Source organism: Hyperolius riggenbachi, chromosome 6 (genome assembly GCF_040937935.1).
Source record: "Hyperolius riggenbachi isolate aHypRig1 chromosome 6, aHypRig1.pri, whole genome shotgun sequence".
Classification (NCBI taxonomy): domain Eukaryota; kingdom Metazoa; phylum Chordata; class Amphibia; order Anura; family Hyperoliidae; genus Hyperolius; species Hyperolius riggenbachi.
In genome coordinates, this window is record NC_090651.1 from 44724474 (window position 1) to 44750138 (window position 25665).

At 47.3% G+C, this 25665-nt stretch overlaps 1 protein-coding gene across 1 annotated transcript; it reads right to left on the bottom strand.

Moving 5' to 3' along the window:
• RABGGTB (Rab geranylgeranyltransferase subunit beta) lies at window positions 1-25342 on the bottom strand. The gene is made up of 9 exons (XM_068242472.1): window positions 25268-25342; window positions 22639-22746; window positions 20458-20655; window positions 17054-17159; window positions 14702-14754; window positions 10463-10573; window positions 6051-6176; window positions 3631-3780; window positions 1-850 (listed from the first exon to the last, which is right to left on the bottom strand). Exons 1-9 carry the CDS (start codon window positions 25268-25270, stop codon window positions 710-712), a joined length of 996 nt encoding a protein of 331 aa, XP_068098573.1. The 5' UTR covers window positions 25271-25342; the 3' UTR covers window positions 1-709.
• Between the last annotated feature and the right edge of the window lie 323 nt (window positions 25343-25665).

Here is a 25665-nt window from a genome sequence, read left to right on the forward strand (position 1 = left end):
CATGATGGTGCTTCGTCTCTGGTTCACTTTAGCAGCTTCCTAGGACATCTGCTTCCCTTTTTCACGTGTTGCTCCCCATTTGCAGCATTTTCTCTTTCCTATGTAGCAATCTCTTTTTCATGTCCAGATGCCCCCTTGGGCTGTAGCCACCCAAGGCAGGGGCCTCTGCGGCCTTTCCAGAAATCCGGCCCTGAGGAGAGCAGCTGCTTTTAGCACTTTTGTAACTACCTATTATTAAAAGTGAACACAAGCTGGGAGGAAAAAAAAAAAGTTAAGTGCATCCCTAGATAGAGGGAAGCCTCTGGGTTGTCCAGAGGTTCCCATCTCTTCCTTGACCCCACCGCTGCTGCACACAGACCCTCTGAGCATATCCAACAAGAGCTTGTTCCCACTCTCCCTGCTGTGTACATATGTGACCCTGCTGCGCCTGCATGGGTACAGGGGGGGGGGGGGGGAGCATGTGGGAAGCCTCAAGACTATCCAGTGGCTTCCCTCATCTTGGGTAAGTATCCAACTTTATAATTTTTATTTTTTCATAGGTCAAGAGTGCATCTCCTGCACAGTGCCCGATTCCTGTATGACGTCATGTGAGGAGGAGCAAACAGACCAGAGGCAGAGGACAATGTGGCTGCCACCGCTATGCGGAGGTGACGGTACTGGCAGGAAGGATTAGCAGCGGATGGTGAGAACGTTCAGCATTGTGTGGCCTCTAGCTTACAAGCTCAGGCTGTACATTTATCCTGCGCAGAACCTCCTCTGGCATACAGAATACTGGATTCACAGGCTTGATGACTTCCTCTCCCAGGAGCGACAACCCGGCAATGCCAAACAGCGTATGAAATGGATCCACCTACAACAGATAAACACGTTCAAAGCAGAGCCGAACCTGTAGGTACCGTATTTTCCGACATATAAGGCGACTGGGCATATAAGACAGTAGCAAGTCTGCTTTTATTCAATCAATGTGACACTTTCAAGCGTGATTTTCGGACAGAAATCAAACTTACCATTGGGCAGCAATGTTGGAGCTTTGATGTCTGGCAGATTTAATCTGCCGGGTTAAATCGATTTGTGTATGGGTACTGCTCAATTTGCATGATTATGCTTGTTCAGACTGCAAAAGGGGTGGGGCACAGACTGAACTTTTTGATAAGATTGAAGTTACAGCATTGAAAGTCTGCGCTCCTGGAAATTACTGGTGAGGGGTCTTCTTCTTCAATGTTTATACCTGAGATAGGGGCAGGGGACTGGCGAGGATGTTAACTTACCTGGGGCTTCTTCCAGCCCCCTGTAGCCTGTCATCTCTCTTGGTGTCCGCAGATGAGCTGTTGCAGCCAAATAAAGGTCCGCAACCCAGGGGCTTGTGCTCATGCGCTGTTCTGGATCGCGTACCTCCACGATCCGTGGCCAGGAGCGTTCTGCGCATGCACAGTTATAAGTCTGTGTTTACTGAACATGCGCAGAATGCTCTCGGCCTCGGGAGCGCAATCAAGGAGGCGTGCAGCCGAGACAGCACATACACAGTAGCCCATGATTCAGCTGAAGAAGCCTCAGGCAAGTAAAAATCCTTGTGTCCCCATCTCAGTACACTTTCAAGGGTACATGAGACAAAATAAAACACTGCTGCCTTACTTTCAGGGGGCTTCCTCCAGCCCTTAGAAATCTGTGTCCCTTGCCGCAGTTCCGATGTTACCCAGTCTTCCAGTGTCTCCTCCATAGCAGCTGCTGACCTGGCTAGCGACTACTGCGTATGCACTTGACGCTCGCATGGCCTGGAGTGTTCTGTGCAGACCACTCCTGTCCACAGTAGCACGACCGCTACAGAGGAGACACCAGAAGACTGGGTGACATTGGAACAGCAGTGAGGGACACATAAGACTTCTAGGGACCGGAGAAAGCCCCAGGTAAGTAAAGCGGCAGCACTTTATTTGGTCTCATGTATCCTTTAAAGAGAATCTGTACTGTCAAATTCTTACAATAAAAAGCATACCATTCTATTCATTATGTTCTCCTGGGCCCCTCTGTGCTGTTTCTGCCTCTCCCTGCTGCAATCCTGGCTTGTAATTGCCATTTTTATGCAGTATTTACAAACAAAAGACATAGCAAATGATAGGCTGAGAGTAGCTCAGTGTGTGAGTCATACAGAGTGTGCAGGGGCCTGGAGAGGGTGTGTATAGCTTCTATCCAATCAAAAGCAGCACAGCACATTCCAGCCTGACTGCCTGAGCCCGACAGAGGAGAGAAGATTAGATCATATAACGGAGATAACAGCCACTGTGCAACTAGAAAAGGCTGCAGTAAGACAGAGCAAATTAGAACAGCTATAGGAACTTAAAGGATAGAAGAAATAAGGCTCAAAATTTTGTTACAGAGTCTCTTTAAGATGTACTTGGCATTAGTTAATCAATACGGTTCTGTACAGATAAGTACAAAGGGCCAGATTTATCAACACATTAAAGGACTTCCGAGGCCAAAATCTGGGCCCAAAACCTAAAAAAAAGTTAGCTACCTTCATGACTTTGTAAGGCACGGAGGACGCCGTCCGCGCCCTCCGTGCCGTTTCGCCTGGTCCCCTCTGCTGAATAGCCCCCCGAAAGGCTGCGACCCCACGGTCCGGGTGGCATCTTCTGCCTCCATAAAGATGGCCGCCGGAGCTGGCCACGGCTGCGCAGTCCACATAGCCGCTACTGCGGCTGCGCAGCTCTAGGGCCAACCCTCCGATCCACGCTGCCTGTTACGTGATCGGGGGGTTGGCACTAGAGCTGCGCAGCCGCAGTAGCGGCTATGCGGACTGCGCAGCCGTGGCCAGCTCTGGCGGCCATCTTTATGGAGGCAGAAGATGCTGACCCGGACCGTGAGGTCGCAGCCTTTCGGGGGGCTATTCAGCAGAGGGGACCAGGCGGAACGGCACGGAGGGCGCGGACGGCGTCCTCCGTGCCTTACAAAGTCATGAAGGTAGCTAACTTTTTTTGTTTTGGGCACGGATTTTGGCCTCGGAAGTCCTTTAAAGACAGTTTTTTCTTCTTACTCTGCTCTAACCAGCAGGAATAACAGTTCTGCATGATAAGAACCTTCTTAAATCCTAGGTAATAGTGGCAATTTAGCGTGGATTTCTAGAGCTGCACTACAGTTAAGAAAAGTGCAAATCCATCCCTAAACTGGCGCAGATTAAGAAGTGCTCAACAGCAGTTCTACAAATGTAGAATTGCAGGCTAGACATGATTGCAGAGTGCAGGCTAGACATGATTTGTGATGTGCTCCTCCCACCTGCTGAATTCCTCCTCAGAGCCTGCTGCTATCAATACAGCAGATGTATTGGTTACCTCAGCAACAGCAATTCCCCTCACACACTGCACTGTCTGAGAGACTCCTCCTATTTTACAACAGTTTTAGAAGGAATCTGCACTATTTAGTGATTTATTACGCTGTCTGAGACATTTCTGCATGTATTTCTAAAAACCTACTAATATTTTGTCTCAGACACTCTTGATAAATGTCCCTCAAAGACTGCCACTGAGCGTCAACAGAGAACAAGAAAACAGTTATGCCTGGAGGTAGACTTCCATTATTTCCAACTGATCACAACTCTTATCAATCACACAGTGTAAGGTCGCCCCATCCACTGCTCACCATATCGCCGGGCCTGTCCGCAAAGCCTCCCGTCTCTTCATCCTGACAAGCCAGGATAAATAAGCGTAACTTCTCTCTGTCGATCCAGTGGAGCCTTCCAATGATCTTCAGGGAGGCCAAGACCCACCAAGAATAGCAGACATCCGGCAGCTGAAACAGGCATTGAATTTCCTCTGTTAAAGGTGAATCCAGTTCTAAGCATTCAGCAGTTCTTGGAACAAGTCAATGCAACGAGAAGTAATTAAAGAGAAGCGCTGAACAGGGACGTTTCCGCTGACACAGCAATTGCTGCAGGAACTCGCAAATGAACAGGTTGGTTCCTTGCCAAAAACAGCCCCTTCATAAACACTGGCTCATTCTGTCAGTGTAACTTCCACAAGTCTAATTATAGAGCGCACTGGGAGTCCAGGTTTCTTTCTGCAGCACAATGTGCCACCTGGAAGCCATCCATCTGTCCTTCATTTGTGACAGGGCTCACAGCTCCAGTGATCTGCACTGTGAAGGCGCTTACGTTTTGTGCACGGGCTCAGGGAATGGTTGTAAGTGTAAGCATGCAGGTGCATGAAGGCAACAGGGGTTAAAGGGCCTGGAAACCCTGCACTGCAAGTAATTTTACCTCCCAGAAAAATTAAGGTATATAGTCAAATATATAAATTATATAGAATCAGCGCAGAATCCAAAAACAGAAGACGAGTCTTCAACAAAGAGGCAAATCTCCACCACACTAAATATCGGGGTCACGGCACAGCTCTGCAATCCCAGAAGGGGAGGAGACAGGCGGCACCTTTATACTGTCCCATACACGCGTGCAACTTTCTCGGGATTCCCATTGCATGGGCCCCGAATGTAAGTTTTGTTTTTATGCTATTTTTAAGCTGTTTTTACTATGAAAACTCTAGATTAAACGGTTTACACTTAGAGTTGCCGTTTGTTTTTTTATGATGTTTACTGATATCCATTCGTGAGATGAATCATTGCTGAATTGGTGGATCCTGGACAGACTGTTGCTTCCTGATGTCCTACCAAAGCGTTGATACAACCTTATAATGTGGGTTGTCACCAGCTGGTAAGCCTCTTTCCTTTTTCTGGGTATCCATGATTGCAGAGCTGTGCAGTGACCCCGATATTTAGTGTGGTGGAGGTTTGCCTGCTCTTATTCTTTGTTGAAGACTCGTCTTTTGTTTTTGGATTCTGCACGGATTCTATATAATTTACCCGTTTGTGAACTCTGGACATTGTTCTTCTCTCAGCAGCGGCCACCTTGTTTCCTTGGCGCTAATACACATATGTAAACTTATATAGTCACATATAAACAGAATAAATTACAGGGTCCCCAATCTTTGAGAGAAGGCCTGAACGATTTTAGGAAAAAATTGCATTGAACGATTTATTCGATTCATGATTTCCTTCAAATCAAGCTTTATTCCCCCACTGTGTCTCTCTATCCCCTGTCTCTCTTTGTGCACCCTCTGTGTCTCTCTCTCTCTGTCCCCATTGTGTCTCTCTTTGTGCCCCCTTTGTCTGTGTCCCCTCTAGGTCTCTCTCTGTGCCCGCTCTGTGTCTCGCTCTACCTGCTCTGGGTCTCTCTCGGTGTCCCCTCTGTCCCCCAAGCTGCGGCAGTGCTGGATACACCTTCCAGCACAAGTCCAGCGATGCCCGTCTAGCCACTTCTCCTGCAGGCTCTAATGCCTGGCATACTTCCTGTATGTCTTGTGACATACAGGAACCAGGAAGTATGCTGTGCACAAGAGCCAGCGATACAGGCCGGACAGTGTTGGGTTCATGCGGAAGGTATGTCCAACACTGCTGATGCTGCGGGCCGGACCAACTGGGACGTGGGGGGGAAGTATTAAGCCTCTTCTTCAAACTTCCCCTATGCGGAAATTAAGTAATTGCGATACACGCCGCTTTCACGATTTCGAAATTGTGATTGCGATTTTGGCTTAAATTCGAATTATCGTTCAGGTCTACTTGAGAGAACAGAATAAAGTAGCTAACTCAGGGGTGGGCAAACTTCTTGACTTCCAGGGCCACAAAGGGTTCTTAAATGTGACAGAGGGTCCAGACCAGTATGGGTAGCTAATGTGCCCCCCCCCCAGTACTGGAAGCTCCCGTTAGTCTTAGTTTGGCCCTAAGATTAGGTGGCCTACTAGCCCCCCCCAGTAGAGGTAGCTAGGTGTGCCACCAGCATTAAGTAGCCCACTCCCCAGTATAGGTAGCCAGGTGTGCCCCCAGTATTAATTAGTATTAATGGGGGCATATCTGTTGCCTCACTGGGCGAAACTATTTCCGCAATTATAATTGCAGTCAGGCGCCCAAATTTCCAAACGGCTGTAATTAGGCCCCCATTTTTTCTGGTTGAACTCCCAGATGTTCTCCCTTATATGCTACTGAATGGTTGCTTCTGCAGAGTTCCTCACCTTCTCCGGTCGTCCATTGAGGCCTCCTGAGGGCAGCTGCCGCTCGCAGAGCCACCATCCTAATAAGTCTGCATTGATCTGGTGTAACTGGTTGGTGATGGCCAAGAATCCTGTGCAACAATAGATCTAGAACAACACACAGAGACTCAATGTAATCTACAGAACCATCGCAGTGCATCATACAATAGGCTGAAACAGTATTGTTGTTTGTGAAGATCTACAGCATGTATATAAAAAGGAACATGAATTATTGTATTTGTTCACATTAACACACTTCAAAAATGTATCAGTAGTTTCAGTTATTTCCATATAGATACATTCCAGAGTATGTATGTAGAGCAATGTGGCAATAAAGCTTCATGGGACAGGAAGTGAAAAAAAACAAAAAAGGGACACAGACAGCAATAAGGCTACGTCCACACTAGGGATGGTCGGAAAATTCCGCGGAATTATTAATTCCGTGATTCCGGTCGGAATTAATAATTCCGATTTTGTTAGTCGGAACGGAATTTCTATGTATCTCAAACGGAATTCCGCGGAAATTTTATAATTCCGACGGAATTTTCCGGAATAACATAAAAAAATCTCCTCCTCCATCCATCCATCCATCCACTTATATCATCCAGTAGGGAATTGCAGATTTTCAAAACAGCTTATATACCATAGCTGGGATTTGAACCCAGGATGCAGTGTGTAGTAGCTAGTAGGCATCTGTCTTAACCTCTAGACCATGAACCACACTACATGGTAAAGCTGGCCTAGCATAAACCATACTACCATTATGATCAATTCAATAGAAAAAGTAGCATGATTAAGGATTGGTACTTTTTGAAAAGCATGCTTAAATATCATAGCTGGGATTTGAACCCAGGATGCAGTATGTAGTAGGTATCTGTCTTAACCTCTAGACCAGCGTTTTTCAACCACTGGAACGTTGCCTGGTGTGCCGTGCTCTTATCCCCCCTCCCGCCTGTCCCCGCGGCCGCCGCTGTTATTACCTTACCAGCGGCCGCTCTCCCCTCTCCAGCGCATGTATATTCTAGCAGCGTATCTCCGGCTGCTCTGTGTGATGCACTGATGCGCAGGAGGCAGGGCTCGGTTACCATAGTAACGGCGATACATATCGCCGTTACAGGAAGCCGCTGCCCTCCTTCCTTCCGCATCAGTGCATCACACAGAGCAGCCGGAGATACGCTGCTAGAATATACACGCGCCGGAGAGGGGAGAGCGGCCGCTGTTAAGGTAATAACAGCGGTGGCCGCGGGGATGGGCGGGAGGGTACTAAACTGGCTATACTGGGGCACTATTCTGGGGCACTAAACTGGCTATACTGGGGCACTATTCTAGCTATACTGGGGCACTATTCTGGCTATACTGGGGCACTATTCTGGCTATACTAGGGCACTATACTGGGGGGCTATACTGGGGCACTATACTGGCTATACTGGGGCACTATCCTGGGGCACTAAACTGGCTATACTGGGGCACTATTCTGGGGCACTATACTAGCTATACTGGGGCACAATACTGGCTATACTGGGGGGGCTATACTGGGGCACTATACTGGCTATACTGGGGCAATATACTGGCTATGCTGAGGCACTATACTGGGGCACTATACTAGCTATACTGGGGCACTATACTAGCTATACTGGGGCACTATACTGGCTATACTGAGGCACTATACTGGCTATACTGGGGCACTATACTGGCTATACTGGGGCACTATACTGGCTATGCTGAGGCACTATACTGGCTATGCTGAGGCACTATACTGGGGCACTATACTGGCTATACTGGGGCACTATACTAGCAATACTGGGGCACTATACTGGGGCACTATTCTGGCTATACTGGGGCACTATACTGACTATACTGGGGCACTATACTGGTTATACTGGGGCACTATACTGGCTATACTGAGGCAACTAAACTCCCTACACTGGGGCAACTATGCCAGCTATGCAGCCGCACCCCAGCCCCCCCCCCCCCCCCCCATAGCCTGCTGCGCACGGCACTGTCCACTAGGTCGCGCAAACAACCGGGGGCCGCTTCCCCCCCCCCCCCTCCCCGCGCGAGCGCGCCGTTCCCCGGAGAAAAATTTGGTCGGACAGTGTTCCCCGGGCCGGAAAAGGTTGGGAAACACTGCTCTAGACCATGAACCACACTACATGGTAAAGCTGGCCTAGCATAAACCATACTACCATTATGATCAATTCAATAGAAAAAGTAGCATGATTAAGGATTGGTACTTTTTGAAAAGCATGCTTAAATACCATAGCTGGGATTTGAACCCAGGATGCAGTGTGTAGTAGGTATCTGTCTTAACCTCTAGACCATGAACCACACTACATGGTAAAGCTGGCCTAGCATAAAGAGAGAGTTTTTAAAAATTTTCCGACGGAATTCCGTATACCTCGGAATTCCGCGGAACAGCTCAGGAATTCCGTCGGAATGAAACGGTAGCGGAATTTCGGTAGTGGCGGTATGCGGAATTACCACAGAATCGGAAATTGGCTCTTCCGACCATGCCTGGTCCACACTCGTCCGGGTACAGATCGGATCCATTTGAAATGGATTCGGTTTGGAATTTTTTTCTCCCCTCCGTTTTTATCTTTTTTGAAATATATTTGCAGCATACATTTCCAGTCCATGGAAACGTATGCCCGGGGTAGGGGGACCCAACTGGAGGGGGAAGCAGCCAGGACGTGGGTGACAGCGGTTGGCGGGGAGGGGGGTGGTCTCTCCACCTCCCTCATCTGAGTCCCCTGTCCCCGCTCCCCTCCAGCTACTTGCGCAAAAAGTTGTTAGAATGTAATATAGGCAGCGAGCGGGAACGCGCTTACCTTCCTCTCTTGTGTTTCCCCGCTTGCCTTCCTGCAATGTTGCCCTCTATACTTCGGAGGGTAGCATTGCAGGAAGTGACGCGGTGAGTGGAGGAAGAAGGAGAGAAGGTAATCTTCCCTGCTCACTGCCTATATTACATTATAACAACTTTTTTTGCACAAATAGCTGGAGGGGGAATGGGGACCCAGATGAGGGGGGGGGGGGGTGACCCCCTCCCCGCCGACCACTGCCACCCCGTCCTGGCTGCTTTCCCCTCCAGCATTGTGGCCCCCACCCCACCCACAGGCTGGGACACAGAAACGGATCCGTTTCTGCGTCCAAAGATGCCTGTGTAGAGGGGGGTGATTTTTCTTATTGATTTTCACTACCCCTCCGTGTATCCAGGGTCTGTGAAAATCATGCAAATCCGGACTGTCCGTTCAGTTTTTCAAAACGGATCCCCCGGAACGCAGACAAATCGTTTTTTAAACTGACTGAAAACTGCTGCTACATTTAACATTGGTATCCGTAGTTCTGTTTTTGATCCGGGCCAAAAAAAAAAATGAAGCCACGGATATGTTTTTAAAACAAGTGTGAACCTTCTCTAAACCCTCTGAAAGCTTCTAACCTCCTTCCATGCTATTCAGAATGAGAATAAAGCATTTTCTTGGAATTGGGCTTTAGCAGGAACTAAAGGAAATATCCGAGCTGCTAAAAAAAAAAAAAAAAAAAAAAAAAAAAAAAATGATAAGATAAGATCTACTTACCAGGAGCTTCCTCCAGTCCCTAGCAGCTGATTTGTCCCTCGCCGCTGCTCCGGTGTCCCCTCCGTTCGCGATGACGACCTTGCCAGGCCGGGATCTTCCGCGCAGTACAATCCAGACCACGTGGACACGATTGACAGCGGTGCTCACGCAGGTGCAGAAGATCCCGACCTGGTGAGGTAATTGTCGCGAATGGATCGGATCGCGAGACACCGGAGCAGTGGCGAGGGACAGATCAGCTGCTAGGGGCTGGAGGAAGCTCCGGGTAAGTAGATGTAATTTTTTTTGCAGCTCGGACATTTCCTTTAAAGGGCTTTTCTGGTATGTTTAAATAAAGCTAAAACTGGCACTTACCTGGGGCTTCTATTGGCCCCCTGCAGCTGTAATGTCCCGCGCTGTCCTCCTATGCTTCGTTCCTCACTGCCGGTAACCTGCTAATTATTCGTCTAACTAGACAAATAGAACTGCGTGCGGCTGCACGTGTGCTCGCTTCCGCGTGTCATCGAGAGCTTACTGCGCAGGCGCAGTACAAGAAAACTTTGTAATGCACCTGCACAGTAAGCTCCCGATGATGCATGCACGGCCACGGCTGCGCAGCCACAGTTCTATTCGTCTAGTTAGACGAATAATTACACCGGTACCGGCGGCGGGGAATGGAGCATCGGAGGAAGACAGCGCGGGACATTACAGCTGCAGGGGGCCAGTAGAAGACCCAAGTAAGTGTCAGTTTTAGCTTTATTTAAACATACCAGAGTGTGTTGTACCTGTGTTGGGACCTGAAACTATAACTAGGCATGAGGCTGAGGAAACAGAACATCTTACCTGTCCAGCATGAGACTCGGAGCCGGGCCTGCAGCCAAACCCTCCATCAAAGTTCATACAGGACAACACAAAGTCTATTGCCTTCTCTATATTCACAGCGTCCAGCTTCCCCTGCAAGAAACCAGAGACGTTACTCCATACTGGGATCTATGGGGGCTGCTGACAGAAGGTAAAACATTTGCTGTTTATTTAAGGACCACTATCGCAAAAAAATGTACAATTTAAATTCCACCCAGAGTAAAATGAACTAGAATTTACATTTTCCCTATGTGTCTGTCACTTACAGTAGGTATTTAACTAGTTACTGCACCGCATGCAGTATATCTACGCCATGACAGACTACATCTGAAGTCCCAGGGACGTAGATATTAGTCTCCCACTGCCCGCTGGTGTTGATCGAAATAATAAATCAACCAGGAGGGAAGATCTCACTTAAAAGTGGGCAGTGCCGGGGCGGGGTGGTACATCGATAGCTGGCCGACAGACCCCCCAGGTCTCCTGCTAGGCCCCGTTTCCATGCAGTCACCTGTGCCAGACCACCCTGCAGTTCCTGTTGCGTCCTTTATATTGACTTTTAATACATTCCAAGCTGATCTCTATTAAAGCACAACTGTAGTGGGAAGTACTGTATATGTAGCCTGACATTTCTTTCTTTTTAAACAATACCAATTGCCTGGCTGTCCTGCTGATCTATTTGACTGCAGTAGTGTCAGAATCACACCAGAAACACGCATGCAGCTGATCTTGTCAGATCTGACAATAATACCAGAAACACCTGATCTGCTGCATGCTTGTTCAGGGTTTATGGCTAAAAGTATTAGAGGTAGAGGATCAGCAGGACAGCCAGACAACTGGTATTGCTAAAAAGTAAATAAATATGGCAGCCCCCATATCCCTCTAGCTTCAGTTGTCAGGAATAGATACCTCTTCAATTAGGCCTGGTGCACACCAAAAACCGCTAGCAGATCCGCAAAATGCTAGCCGATTTTGAAACGCTTTTTCTTCTTTTTCTGCAGCGTTTCAGCTAGCGTTTTGCGGTTTTGTGAAGCATTTTTGGTGTAGTAGATTTCATGTATTGTTACAGTAAAGCTGTTACTGAACAGCTACTGTAACAAAAAACGCTTGGCAAACCGCTCTGAAGTGCCGTTTTTCAGAGCGGTTTGCGTTTTTCCTATACTTAACATTGAGGCAGAAACGCATCCGCAATCCAAAATCTGCAGCAGCCCGGGAGTATGTGTTTCAGCAAAACGCCTCCCGCTCTGGTGTGCACCAGCCCATTGAAATACATTACCCTAGCGGATCCGCACCCGCAAGTGGATCGCAAACCGCAGCAGAACCACTCTGGTGTGCACTAGGCCTTAGAGAGGGTTCTATCAGTGGCCATGTGCCAGCGTATGGCCACTTTTATAATATGGTTTTCTGTATTGGATTGATCAGTATAGTAGTCCCGAATGGAAGACTGATCGACAATCAGTGGATCAGGTCCGTCATACACTTACTCTAGTGTACACTGACTTCTACAACAGACTTCTCAGTATTGTTGGGTTGGTCCATCGTTCCACCTTGTCTGGTCGTCCATTGAGGCCTCCTAGTAGTGGACCACAGCCCATAGGCTGTATTTACACCATTCCTGATGAAAAGCTGACCCTGTAAAACTGTTCATTTTTTATTTTATCGGATTTGTTTGTTACACTGGGCATCAGTTTTTCGCTCGGTTTTCACGTTGACACCCGCTCGATGTACCCGTCACCGTGTACCTCCACTGCCATCGGGTCCCTGCATGCTAGAAATGCTGGTATACTGATCCCAGAGTCCCATCAGAGGCATCATTTTCATTGGTCCACTTCTCCGTGAACCAATGAGAATCCTCCTTAGGGAAGGAATGATTCCCATTGGTCTTTTGCAAACCAATGGGAGCTGGATGCTTCTGATGGGGCTCTGGGATTGGTTTACTTGTGTTTCTAGAGTGCAGGGACCCGAATGGATGGCAGCAGCTGCAGCAGACCTAAATGAACGGCGCAGGTGAGCATTTTGTGAAACATACGCAGTGAACAGTATAGAGAGAATGGACAATGTTCCTTCTCATAGGCTAGCATTGATTCCCTAGGCTTCTGTCACCATAGCTACATCTGGCTTATCTGGACTGTATGCATGTTGGATTATTCTGGCTCTGTACAAATTAACAAGCTGACACATCATTGCATTCCAGCGGTTCTGGAGGTGTGTTTAGCTTCTAAGGGTACAATGGTTAATTTGCATATATTCAGCAGTTATACACTGGGAAACATCTCAGGCTCACTCTAACCTGAATTATTGCAAATTCTTTCTGTTTTAAGAAAGCAAACTTTTGTTTTTATTAGCAATTTATTAAGGGGGCTTTTAGGACCATTGTAGCCCCTCACACACTCCAATGAGTTCTGGTTCACCATGAGCTTGCTGGTTAGTCTGTACCTCGTAGTGTATCTAGGTAGTCTAGGGCCAATTTAAGGGGAAGCCAATTAACTTATCTGTATGTTTTTGCGATGTGGGAGGAATCCAACACAGACACGGGGAGAACATACAAAAGTCCATGCAGATAGTGCCTTGGCTTGGATCGAACTGGAGACCTTGCACTGCGGTTCTAAGCACTACGCCACTGTTCTGCCAACAGACCCGTTACGAGCAGATTTGAGAACAAATCCGTTGATTCTGATAAACGTAACATTTTTTATGACAATGTGAAAAGAATGTGCATTAAAATACCATTTTCATTACACAGATCTCTTTATAGAAGGCTTATTTCTGAATGTATTTTGCTTTCATATTTACAATGGTCTTTTACGTCCAACTGCGGGATCAGCACGCCATCTGCTGGTGCAAACAGAGAAATGCTCAGGCACCTGCAAAATACTGTATAATGCAGCCGCATAAGGGCCCTTTCACACCAAGTGTGTTCCGATCGTTTTTTCCAAAAGTAGGGGTAAAAAGTCAGTGCATCTTATGGTCCGAAGATGTCCCCCATAAATGCCCCCTCTGCCTTCCATTGCTGTCCTGTGTCTCTGCTGTCTTCCTGTCTCCTCTCTGGCTGGTGTCCCGTGTGTCTCACTGGCCCTGTTCCATTCTATGTCCCAGTTGCCCTCCTGTGTCCAGTGTCCACCCATGCCTCTCCGGCAAAGGAGGGCAGATGGGACACAGGGGAGGCCGTGACACACAGAAAGACATAGGTAACACCAGCCAGAGAGGAGACGGGAGGCACAGGGGGGGAAGATAGGACGCTGAGGACATAGGAGGTTACATGGGGACAAAATAATTGGGGGAAAACATCTAGAAGATGCCCCTGGACCATAGACACACCAGGCAGGTTAAATATTTTTATTTTTTCCCCCCTGGTTTTTGACCTCTAAACCTGGGTGCGTCTTATAGTCTAGATTATCTTATAGGCCAAAAAATACAGTATGTTGGCGCTTTACGAGTTAATAATAGTATGTCAGCCAAAGTATCATGTCTATGGGTACTGGCAAAAATATGTGCCTCCAGACCAAGTACATGTCAAAACGCCGTGCAGGTATTTGGGCACAGGGTAAAGCAGACGATGGCGCTCAGTGAACTTAGTGCTCTCCTGCCTATTTAATATACTGCCCTCCTGTAACCTTATTTTTGAAATTTCACCGCCACCTTTTTGTTCCGTAATTCAGGCTCTGGCTATTGCCGGAGACCCCATAACAGTGAGCACGGTTATAGCTGTAATTCACATTATGGCCTATGGTGGCATCCAAATCCTCCGCGCCACGTAGTGCCCAAATTTACTGATGTGCTCCAGACCTGCTGGCAGCTTATGCTGGAGCTTTCAGCAGCAGCAGATCGGGGAACTCACATATGATGTCCCCACTAACACATGATAACAGAGCCTAAAAAGGATCCAAGCAGTTTTTTTTCCTGCAGTTTGTCCTGGTTCCTAATAGCTGTAGGAGCTGCCAACCTCCTCCCCAGGGGAAGGTGTGAAGTTAATCAAGTGAAAGGCTTTGCTTGCACATTGCTACTGCTAATTGCAGTAGTCCTTATCTGCCTGCTCTCAAGGCTGCAGAACTATGGTATTAAAAGCCTCCAACCCACATTTAAATGTAAATAGAAGAGGTAGAATGAAAGGAGTAATAAGCCACAATGGTAGCTTCCTTTTTTAATTGAATGTGCTATTGATGATTGAGGTGCCCTGGGAGCTAAACATGCTGCTCAGTTCATTTTAAAGTAACTTATACCTACCAGGAGAGCCAGTGTGGCTACCGCACAGAATGAGAATCGAGTGTCTACTTCTCCTGAAAAGAAAAAATATATATATAGCGATTAGAGAAAAAGTGATTATTACAGGGACAAGGAAAGAACAAGATGTGGGCATTGCTCCGCAGAGTGACAGAAATAATGGTGGGATGCATTCTGTTAAAGGACCCATGAAGTGAGAGGCCCATGGAGGCTGCCATATTTATTTCCTTTCAAAGGGAACTTGAAGTGAGAGGTATATAAAGGCTACCATATTTATTTCCTTTTAACCAATACCAGTTGCCTGTCAGCCCTGCTGATCATTTAGCATTACTAGTGTCTGAATTGCGCACCTGAAACAAGCATGCGGCTTAACTTGACATTTTTGTCAGAAACATCTGATCTGCAGGCTTGTTCAGGGTTTATAGCTGAAAGTATTAGAGGCAGAGGCTCATTGTTTAAAAGTAAATGAATATGGCAACCTTCATACACCCCTCACATCAGGGATCTTTTAAACAATGCACATTGCCTGGCTGTCCTGTTGGTCCTCTGCCTCTAATACTTTTAGCCACAGACCTTGAACATGAATGCCGATCAGGTGTTTCTGACTTAAGTCTGACTGAATTAGCTGCATGCTTGTTTCAGGTGTCATTCAGACACTACTGATCCATGAAAGATCAGCAGGACAGACAACTGGTATTGTTTAGAAGGAAATAAATAGGGCAGCCTCCACATCCCTCTCACTTCAGGTGTCCTTTAAAAACGAATTCAAACAAGGATTGAACTTCATTCTAATCAGTAGCGGCTCCCCCTTTTTCCACGAGAAATCTATTCATTTTCACAAATAGATCATCAGAGGGATCTGTGGCTGATATTGTAGTGTAACCCCCCCCACACACACACACACACAGTGTGATGTCATGACAGTTTCCCATCTGTGGACCTTGTTGCATTGTGGGAAATAAAGGCTGTTTCCAACTGCCAAGTAACCAGTATCTCCCTCTGTGCGTATATCTGTTACGGCCAGAACCCGAAGTGTGGCCACTTCGGGTTCTGGCCGGCCAATGTGCGAAGTGGCCGCAGCGGAGCGGCCAATGTCAGAAATGTAATTACTATACTAAGCTACAATGTATTTTACGGCCGTCTCGCTGCGGCCAAATGTATAACAACTTGCTTAATTTCATTAAATATAGCCGGCGGCAATGTAATAGATGAAGCCGCCGGCTTTCGCACTGCCTCCTCTCCTCCTCCTCCCCCCCCCCCCCCCCGCCTCTCCTCTGCCTCCTATACGATACGGAGCAGCCTGCTCTGCTTCCCCTGCCGGGACGAACGACTCTGCCGGCTACTCCATATCGTATAGGAGGCACGGGGAGGAGGAGAGGAGGCAGTGCGAAAGCCGGCGGCTTCATCTATTACATTGCCGCCGGCTATATTTAATGAAATTAAGCAAGTTGTTATACATTTGGCCGCAGCGAGAAGGCCGTAAAATACATTGTAGCTTAGTGTAGTAATTACATTTCTGACATTGGCCGCTCCGCTGCCACACTACGGGTTCTGGCCACACCATTGGCCACACACCATTGGCCACACTACGGGTTCTGGCCGTACCATATCTATAAAACATTTTTTTTAAGCCTATTGCATTTTAGTGGGTGTGGTTATAGACAATGGCAGTTGGTGCTGTTTTTTTTTTCTTGTCAGCCAGTAGTAAAGATGATGACCAGCAGGCTCATTGTGGTTTAAACAACATGAATACATTTCATGGTGAATATCAATCATTTAATAATAATAATTCCCTTTTTTGTATAGCGCCTTTCTCCTGGCGGACTCAAAGCGGTTGCGAGGCAGCCATTAGAGCGCACTCAGTAGGCAGTAGCCGTGTTAGGGTGTCTTGCCCAAAGAACTCCTTACTGAATAGCTGCCAGCTTACTGAACAGGCAGAGCCGAGATTCGAAACCAGGTCTCCTGTGTCAGAGGCAGAGCCCTTAACCATTACACCGTCCAGCCACCATTTCTTTCTCTCTCTTGTTTTTTAACTTTTTAATTTGCAACTTGATTTTTTTTTGTCCTCCACCTACTATTTTTTGGTAAAGTTCCTCCTTTAAAACAGGCTGTCTTATATAGTGGCAATGATTTCTAAACAGCTTTATCCTGGTTCACCTCCCATTAATTTGTATTGTGATGCACGAGCTCCCTGATGGGCGTGAATGGGAGCTGGACCACGACTTGTCACTGCAACAAAAATGTTAGCAGATAAGAACATCTTTACTGTACTCCCATCACTGGGTGTGCTGGGCACAGGGGGTTCTGGCAGCAGTTCTCTGGCTGTGTTATACAGGGTGAAGCTAGAATTCATACCCCACTTATCTCCAGCGAAGGAGCCGTCCTCATTCTGTAGATTCTGGACATACTCCACTATCTTCTCCGTATTCACCTCCGAAAGACTGTCAAAAAGAGTCAGGATCTGTGGAAAGACAAATAATATCTATGAAAACAGAACTATTTGGATGTGACTGAGATTTAGAAATTCCTCCTTTAACTCACCGGGTTTACAAAAAATAAAATAATATGCGGTTTAGAAATTACAGCTATTTTTACACATCTATTCCCAATTTTCAGGGCTTTGAAAAGTAATAGGATAAACATAATCCTAAACGTTAATATGACTTTCTATAATCTTCTGCAATCTATTAGGCCTCGTTCACATCAAATGCGGTGCTGTACGTTTTTTCCCACTGCGGATGTGTGCGTTTTTTTAGTGCAGGGCAACAACAATGCATTGCTATTCGTCTCGTTCACATCTATGCGTTTCCAACGTACGCGTCTTTGAAACGCATAGATGCATGCATATGTGTGCGGAACGCGAACAAACGCATAGCAATGAAAGTCAATGGAAAGGCAGATGGCCGCATGACCATGCGTTTTTTTATGCGTATTTGGCGATGCGTTTGGGGATGGACAACGTGACTCACTTCCTCTCTCACACTCCTATCACCTTCACACTTCCTACAAAACCCACACAGAAAGGAAGTGACATCAAGAAAAGAAAAAAACAATTTTTTTTTAACACACCTTTATTGAGAAATGTCCAGGTGTCCAAAAACGCATACTAAATAAAGACGCACACAAACGCATTTAAAAAAAACCGCATACAAACGCGTACAAATGTACGCGTTTTGTCCATGCGTTTTCTGATGCGTTTCCCAAGCACACCAAACGCAGAATATATGAACGAGGCCTTACTGGCGGCTGCAGTCATGGAGTTTACCAAATGCTGAGGGTTCCCCCTAGTGGTACTTTGCCTTCACTGCATCTATCTTACATTCCTGCTAAAGCATGCATGTCAATCTCCGGCCTGTGGGCCAAATCTGGCCCTCAGAACCATTACATTTGTCCCTCAAGTGGTTTCCCCACTTTGCATTATGTTTGGCCCACTCTAGACCACCAGGGAAGCTATATTGGAGGTGAAGCCACTAGACACCAGGGAAGCCATATGGGGAAGGGAGGGGGAAAGCACTAAACACTAGGGAACTGTACAGGGGAGGGTGGGGGGCTCTAGGCACCAGGGGATTATATAGCAGTGGGAGGACCACTAGACACCAGGGAAAAGTATAGGGGAGAGAGGAAGCCAGTAGACATCAGGGAGTTGTATAGGGGAAGAAGGGGTGGCATTAGACACCAGGGAACCTTATAATGGAGGAAGGTGGCCAGTAGACATTGAGGTTGATCCGTAACTAGGTTCCAGTGTACAATTTCAGCCCACTTTGTATTTGAGTTTGACACCCCTGTGCTAAAGGGAAGCTGAAGCAAGAAATATATGGAGGCTGCCATATTTGTTCCTTTTAAATAATGCGCATTGCCTGGCTGTCCTGCTGATCCTCTGCCTCTAATACGTTGAGCTGCAGACCGTGAACAAGCATGCAGATCAGATGTCCACGACAAATCTGACAAGATTAGCTGCATGCTTGTTTCAGGTGTGGGATTTAAACCCTACTGACCAGAAAGATCAGCAGGACTGCCAGGCAACTGGTATTGTTTATAAGGATAAAAATATGTCAGCTTCCTTTTAAACACTACCAGCTGCCTGCCAGTCCTACTGATCATTCTGGCCAGTAGGGTCTAAATCGCACACCTGAAACAAGCATGCAGAGTGTATACAGCAGGTGAGGGTGGTGTCCCCATATATTACCTGTACAGCACTGAGTGTATACAGCAGGTGAGGGTCGTGTCCATATATTACCGGCACAACACTGAGTGTATACAGCAGGTGAGGGTCGTGTCCATATATTACCGGCACAGCACTGAGTGTATACAGCAGGTGAGGGTCGTGTCCATATATTACCTGCACAACACTGAGTGTATACAGCAGGTGAGGGTCATGTCCATATATTACCTGCACAGCACTGAGTGTATACAGCAGGTGAGGGTCGTGTCCATATATTACCGGCACAGCACTGAGTGTATACAGCAGGTGAGGGTCGTGTCCATATATTACCGGCACAGCGCTGAGTGTATACAGCAGGTGAGGGTCGTGTCCATATATTACCAGCACAGCACTGAGTGTATACAGCAGGTGAGGGTCGTGTCCATATATTACCGGCACAGCACTGAGTGTATACAGCAGGTGAGGGTCGTGTCCCCATACATTACCTGCACAGCACTGAGTGTATACAGCAGGTGAGGGTCATGTCCCCATACATTACCTGTACTGCACTGAGTGTATACAGCAGGTGAGGGTCGTGTCCCCATATATTACCTGCACAGCACTGAGTGTATACAGCAGGTGAGGGTCGTGTCCATATATTATATAACAATCGCAAACTGCGCCTGCCCGTTATGCACAAAGTCAAACCTCTAGTGACAGAGTGTTCGCTACCACAGTTCCACACAAGTCAAAGTCTATTAATGAATGGCATCGCTCCTCTTCAAGGAATTACATCTGTAAAAGATCAAAACATACTCCACATAGTGCATTACTGCAAACTTCTGTCATGAAATTGTGAACACCCAGAGTGATCAGTGATGCAACCGTGATCCACACCGTGTATCAATCCACCAGATTCTCTGTCAAAATTGGCCGCTCACCAGATAGGAGCCACCTCAGATCCAGGTGGGTCTAGCATTCAATGTTATCACAGAACAAAGCAACCTCAGCTCCTCTTGCACGATATCCAAAATAGTTTTAATTCAGCATACATGTAAAACAAGATCATAAAAACCAGCCAGGTGCGTCTGACGTCATTGGATGCGGAAGTGGATACCGGCCGGCCGGAAAGATACCAGTGATACCAGAGTGTATACAGCAGGTGAGGGTCGTGTCCATATATTACCTGCACAGCAGGGCTGCTCAAATCTGATCCGGATGCCATTCGGATAGTAGCTATCCGGATTTCTCCCATTAAAGCTTTGCGGCCTGGGCGGGGGGTTTAATCTTACCTATCATGATGTCTTCTTTGTCCCTCCCTCGGCGCCTCCCACAATGCGCTCCAATCCGGCGTCACGTGACTATACACTTCCTCCTTCAACCCGGAAGGAGGAAGTGTTTTTAGTCACGTGACGCCGGATTGGAGCGCATCGTGGGAGGCGCCGAGGGACGAATGAAGAAGACGTCATGATAGGTAAGATTAAACCCCCCGCCCAGGCCGCAAAGCTTTACTGGGAGAAATCCGGATAGCTACTATCTGAATTGCATCCGGATCGGATTTGAGCAGCCCTACTGCACAGTGTATACAGCAGGTGATGGTCGTGTCCCCATATATTACCTGAACAGCACTAAGTGTATACAGCAGGTGAGGGTCGTGTCCAATACTGGCGCTGAAGCCGCCGCAGTCATGCTGGCAGGACTTGATAAACATCAAGATCTCCTCCTTGTTCATTCGCTGAAGCTCGCCCATCAGATCCATAACAGTCAGTCCCCAGTATACACCGCTCATCCGCAGGTACTCAGACATGCAATACTCCTGCAAGGACACAAATATAAGAACGACAAGTGTAAACCATATTTATAAAGGATATCTGTGCACAAAAAATAATAATAATAATAATAATAATAATCTGCTTCCTTGTATACGTACCAAATAAATATTCAATCCATAGTCAGCAATGTGACAGCAAAGTGCAACAGCGGCAGCCACAACATTACCACTCAGTTTTGTTTACACAACTATTTTGCATCCTCCCTTGCGGAGGCCCACTCCACCCAGGTCTTATAGGATACCAAATGTGACAACATGAGATAAACATGGGAACATACAGTGCCAGTACTACTTACAGGACAACTGTAGCGAGAGGTATGTGGAGGCTGTCATATTTATTTCCTTTTAAGCAATACCAGTTGCCTGGCAGCCCTGCTGATCCTCTGCCTCTAAAACTTTTAGCCATAGACTCTGAACAAGCATGCAGATCAGGTGCTCTGACTGAATTAGTTGCATGCTTGTTTCAGGTGTGTGATTCAGACACTATTGCAGCCAAATGGATCAGCAGAGCTGTCAGGCAACTGGTATTGTTTAAAAGGAAATGAATATGGCAGCATTCACATCCCTCTCACTACAATTGTCCTTTTAAGGACACTAAGTTAGAGGGATATGGAGAATGCTACTATATTTATTTCCTTTTAAAACAATACCACTTGACTGGCAGTCCTGCAGCTCTCTCTGAAATTAGTAGTGACTTACTCATACACCTGAAACAGGCATGCAACAAATTAAAAGGAAACCAGAGATAAACACTTTGGCAAAATAAACATATCCCCCTGATAGATTTTACAAAATAAATACTATACCTGGTATTTTTTTTCGCAGCTCTGATGTGCCATTTTTTGTTTATAAAAAATGTTTTAAAAAAAAGTTTTTCAATATACCCTTACATTAGCTGCTCATCCCATCTCATCACAGCTCTCTGTGATGCTGCAAATATACAGAACAGGAAAGCAGAGCCAGAAGGGAGCAGGCTTGGGCTTGAAAAGACATCAGAGAAGACAGACTCAGCTATAATGATTCCTGAGCAAAGCCAGACTGAATACTCAGTCAGGGATTTTATCAGGGCTGATAAACAGGCTGAGCAGTGAAGGGTGAAGCAGAGAGCAGGGTAGGTGTTTTCTCTAATGTTCTCACTGATATATATATATATATATATATATATATATATATAGTAAAATACATGAGGGTGCTTCGTCTCTGGTTCACTTTAAAGGGGAACTGAAGTAAGAGGTATACGGAGGTTGCCATATTTATTTCCTTTTAATCAATACCAGTTGCCTGGCAGCCCTGCTGGTCTATTTCTCTGCAGTAGTATCTGAATAACACCAGAAACAAGCATGCAGCTAGTCTTGTGAGATCTGAATTTGAAGTCTGAAACACCTGATCTGCTACATGCTTGTTCAGGGGCTATGGCTAATAGTATTAGAGGCAGAGGATCAGCAAAGCTGCCAGGCAAATGGTATTGCTTAAACGGAAATAAACATGGCAGCCTCCGTATACCTCTCTTTTCAGTTCCCCTTTAAGTCAGACTTCAGTCATAGTACCTGATCTGCATGCTTGTTTAGGATAGAAGGCTAAAAGTATTAGAGAAGCAGAGACTCAGCAGGACAGCCAGGCAACTGGTATTGTTTGAAACCTAAAAAAAAAAAAAAAAAAAAAAAAAAAATGGCAGCCTCCATGCCCTTCTCACTTTGGGTGTCTGCTTTAAGTGTGAACCATTGCTAACAGAAAAACTGAGATAATACAACAATTAATGCACATCACTTTAGTATTTTGAAGTCCTTACTGAACATATTGTAGACACATACCATTGTCATAAATGGGGAAATAAAAAAACCCAAGAAAGCAACCATACTGCACTGTAAAGACCTTTTTTTAAACTCACAGGTGATTGAACTGTTGATAGAGGATGGAAGAAAAGCTCACTGTAAATATTGATGTAAAATAAAATACAGTAATACTCACATAATCATCCTTCTTAGCGCCATAGGACTCAATGTATTCAGCATGTTTATCCAGGAAGAGAGTCTTTGGTGCATCAGGCTTTAAAACAACATCTTTCTGTGGAGTTCCCTTTAACAGAATCAGAAAATATCACTGTTATACATAGGATTCTTTATGAGCGAAACCAGAGGTGTCTAACTCTTGCCCACGGGGATATTTGGCCTGCACAGTAATTATATTTGGCCCACGAGGGTAAATGGGAGATTCAATAGCAGCTGGGCCCTCCCTTGTGTCCCGAAGGACCACACCCTCCAGTCCTGTGCTCCTCCAACCCTAGTACACTATATATGGGGCAGTAGTTGTGCTTCTATTACAGGCATGGGCAAACTTGGCCCTCCAGCTGTTGAGGAACTACAAGTCCCAAAATGCATTGCAGGAGTCTGACAGCCACAGTCATGACTAATAAAGGCAAATGCATTGTGGGATTTGTAGTTCCTTAACAGCTGGAGGGCCAAGTTTGCCTATGCCTGTTCTATCACCTCCTCAGAGCTCCAAAAATGTCCATATGTCCTACACAGCAGGCGCTTTTTGGTCCCCTACGGCACGTCATTTGATTACAGGATGGATGGATATGGTTGAAACCCCGAAGAGTTGAGAGGCGCAGGACTGCAGCTGTGCCGCTACTCTGCATATTCTGGGGCAGGGGAAGTACAGAACGGGGGCCACTAGACCACCAGCTATGCTACATTGGGGAGGAAGGAGGACCTGTATACGGATGTCAAGCCACTAGTTACCAGGGAACTGTGTAGGGGAGGGAGGGGAGCCACTAGACACCAAGGAACTGTATAGGGGAGGGAGGACCACTAGACTCCAGGGAAATGTATAGGGCAGTGATCTGCAAACTTGGCTTTCCAGCTGTTAAGGAACTAAAGCCACAGTCATGATTAATAAAGGCAAATGCATTGTGGGACTTGTAGTTCCTCAACAGCTGGAGAGCCAAGTTTGCAGATTACTGGTATAGGAGAAGGAGAGGGCCGCTAGACAAAAATAAACTGTATGGGGAGGGGGTACACTAGATAGAAGTAAACTGTATAGGGTAGGGAAGTGGACCGCAAAACAGTAGAGAAATGTACGGGGGAGGAGGGAAGCTTAGACACCAGGGAACTGTGTAAGGGAGGGAGGCGGCCGAGGTTGGCCTGTGACTTCCCAGTTTTCAACTTTGGCCCATTGTTTTTGAGTGCAACATTTTACCGGCTAAACAGAGCCTAAGAAACACAATAATCCTAACATTTGTATAGCACTTTTATGGTGGCAGAGCACTGACCGAATACAAAGACTGTAAGCGATTTCAGGAGTTGAGTGAGCAAATTAGATGATACTTTTATCCCTGTTTATCAGCAAGGAGGGTGGGCTGTGCCAGGAGGGGGCTCAGAGAGGGCACACTGTGGCCAGAGGGGGCGCAGGGAGGATGCAAGGAGGGTGGGGTTGACCAGAAGGGGGCGCAGAGAGGGCATGCTGTGGCCGCAGCGGATGCAAGGAGGGCCCGCTGTGCCAGGAGGGGGCGCAGGATAGGCATGCGGTGGCCGGAGGGGATGCAGGAAGGGTGCTGTGTCAGTATGGGGGCAGGGGTGACTCACAGTGCCAGGAGGGGGCACAGGGAAGGTGCTATGCCAGGAGGGGGCACAGGGAAGGTGCTATGCCAGGAGGGGGGCACAGGGAGGTTGCACTATGCCAGGAGGGGGGTGCAGGGAGGTTGCACTGTGCCAGGAGAGGGCAAAGGGAGGGCATGCTGTGCCAAGAGGGGGCGCAGGATAGGCGTGCAGTGGCCGGTGGGGATGCAGGAAGGGTGCTGTGCCAGTATGGGGGCAGGGGTGACTCACAGTGCCAGGAGTGGGCACAGGGAAGGCGCTATGCCAGGAGGGGGCACAGGGAAGGTGCTATGCCAGGAGGGGGGCACAAGGAGGTTGCACTGTGCCAGGAGGGGGTGCAGGGAGGTTGCACTGTGCCAGGAGAGGGCAAAGGGAGGGCATGCTGTGCCAAGAGGGGGCGCAGGATAGGCGTGCAGTGGCCGGTGGGGATGCAGGAAGGGTGCTGTGCCAGTATGGGGGCAGGGGTGACTCACAGTGCCAGGAGTGGGCACAGGGAAGGTGCTATGCCAGGAGGGGGGCACAAGGAGGTTGCACTGTGCCAGGAGGGGGTGCAGGGAGGTTGCACTGTGCCAGGAGGGGGTGCAGGGAGGTTGCACTGTGCCAGGAGGGGGCAAAGGGAGGGCATGCTGTGCCAAGAGGGGACGCAAAGATGGAATACAAGATCAGGTATAGATGTAAAGAAAAGGGGATGGCGGGGAATGATTGAAGTTGAGTATGAGACACATAGGAAGGGCGACAGGACCGAGATGAATGTGGAGGAGGGAAGCCAGGTGTGTGTCAGGAGAGGACACGGATGAATAAGGGTGACAGAAGGGGATGAATGGAGAAGTGATGGGACCATACAGGGAATGTGGAGGTGAGGGGGGAAAGACAGATACATGAGCACGTGACAGCGTCACACATACGGTAGTATCTATATAAGCCATAAGCACAGTGATAATAGGACGCTGTCACGTGTCTCCTGATAACACCTCCACACCCGGTTACTACACGGCACTCACCATGTCTCCCTGCTGGGCGGAGCTTCTGCAATCCTCCCTGGCTGACACAGCGCTGCCCTGTACGTTGATTGGAAGACCTGCACAAAGGTGTCCCCGCAGCGCCTGATCCAGACCAGGGAAGACGCATAGCTGTCCTACGCGATGCCTGCGTCTTGTGTAATCCCTGTCTGAAGGAACACACTGAGCACAGAGATCAATGATGAAGGAAGAGGAACTGGAGGACGAGACTGCTTTAAAGAGGAACTCCAGTGAAAATAATGTAGTAAAAAAAGTGCTTCATTTTTTACCATAATTATGTATACATGATTTAGTCAGTGTTTGCTCATTGTAAAATCTTTCCTCTCCCAGATTAACATTCTGACATTTATTACATGGTGACATTGTTACTGTGGGCAGGT

Excerpts from the sequence above, each read along its gene's own strand:
- RABGGTB (XM_068242472.1), bottom strand. Across the intron at positions 14,755-17,053 it reads CTTCGCTGGAGATAAGTGGG|GAGAAGTAGACACTCGATTC; the intron begins GTATGAATTCTA and ends TTTTCTTTTCAG. Across the intron at positions 10,574-14,701 it reads TAGCCACACTGGCTCTCCTG|GGGAAGCTGGACGCTGTGAA; the intron begins GTAGGTATAAGT and ends GGTTTCTTGCAG.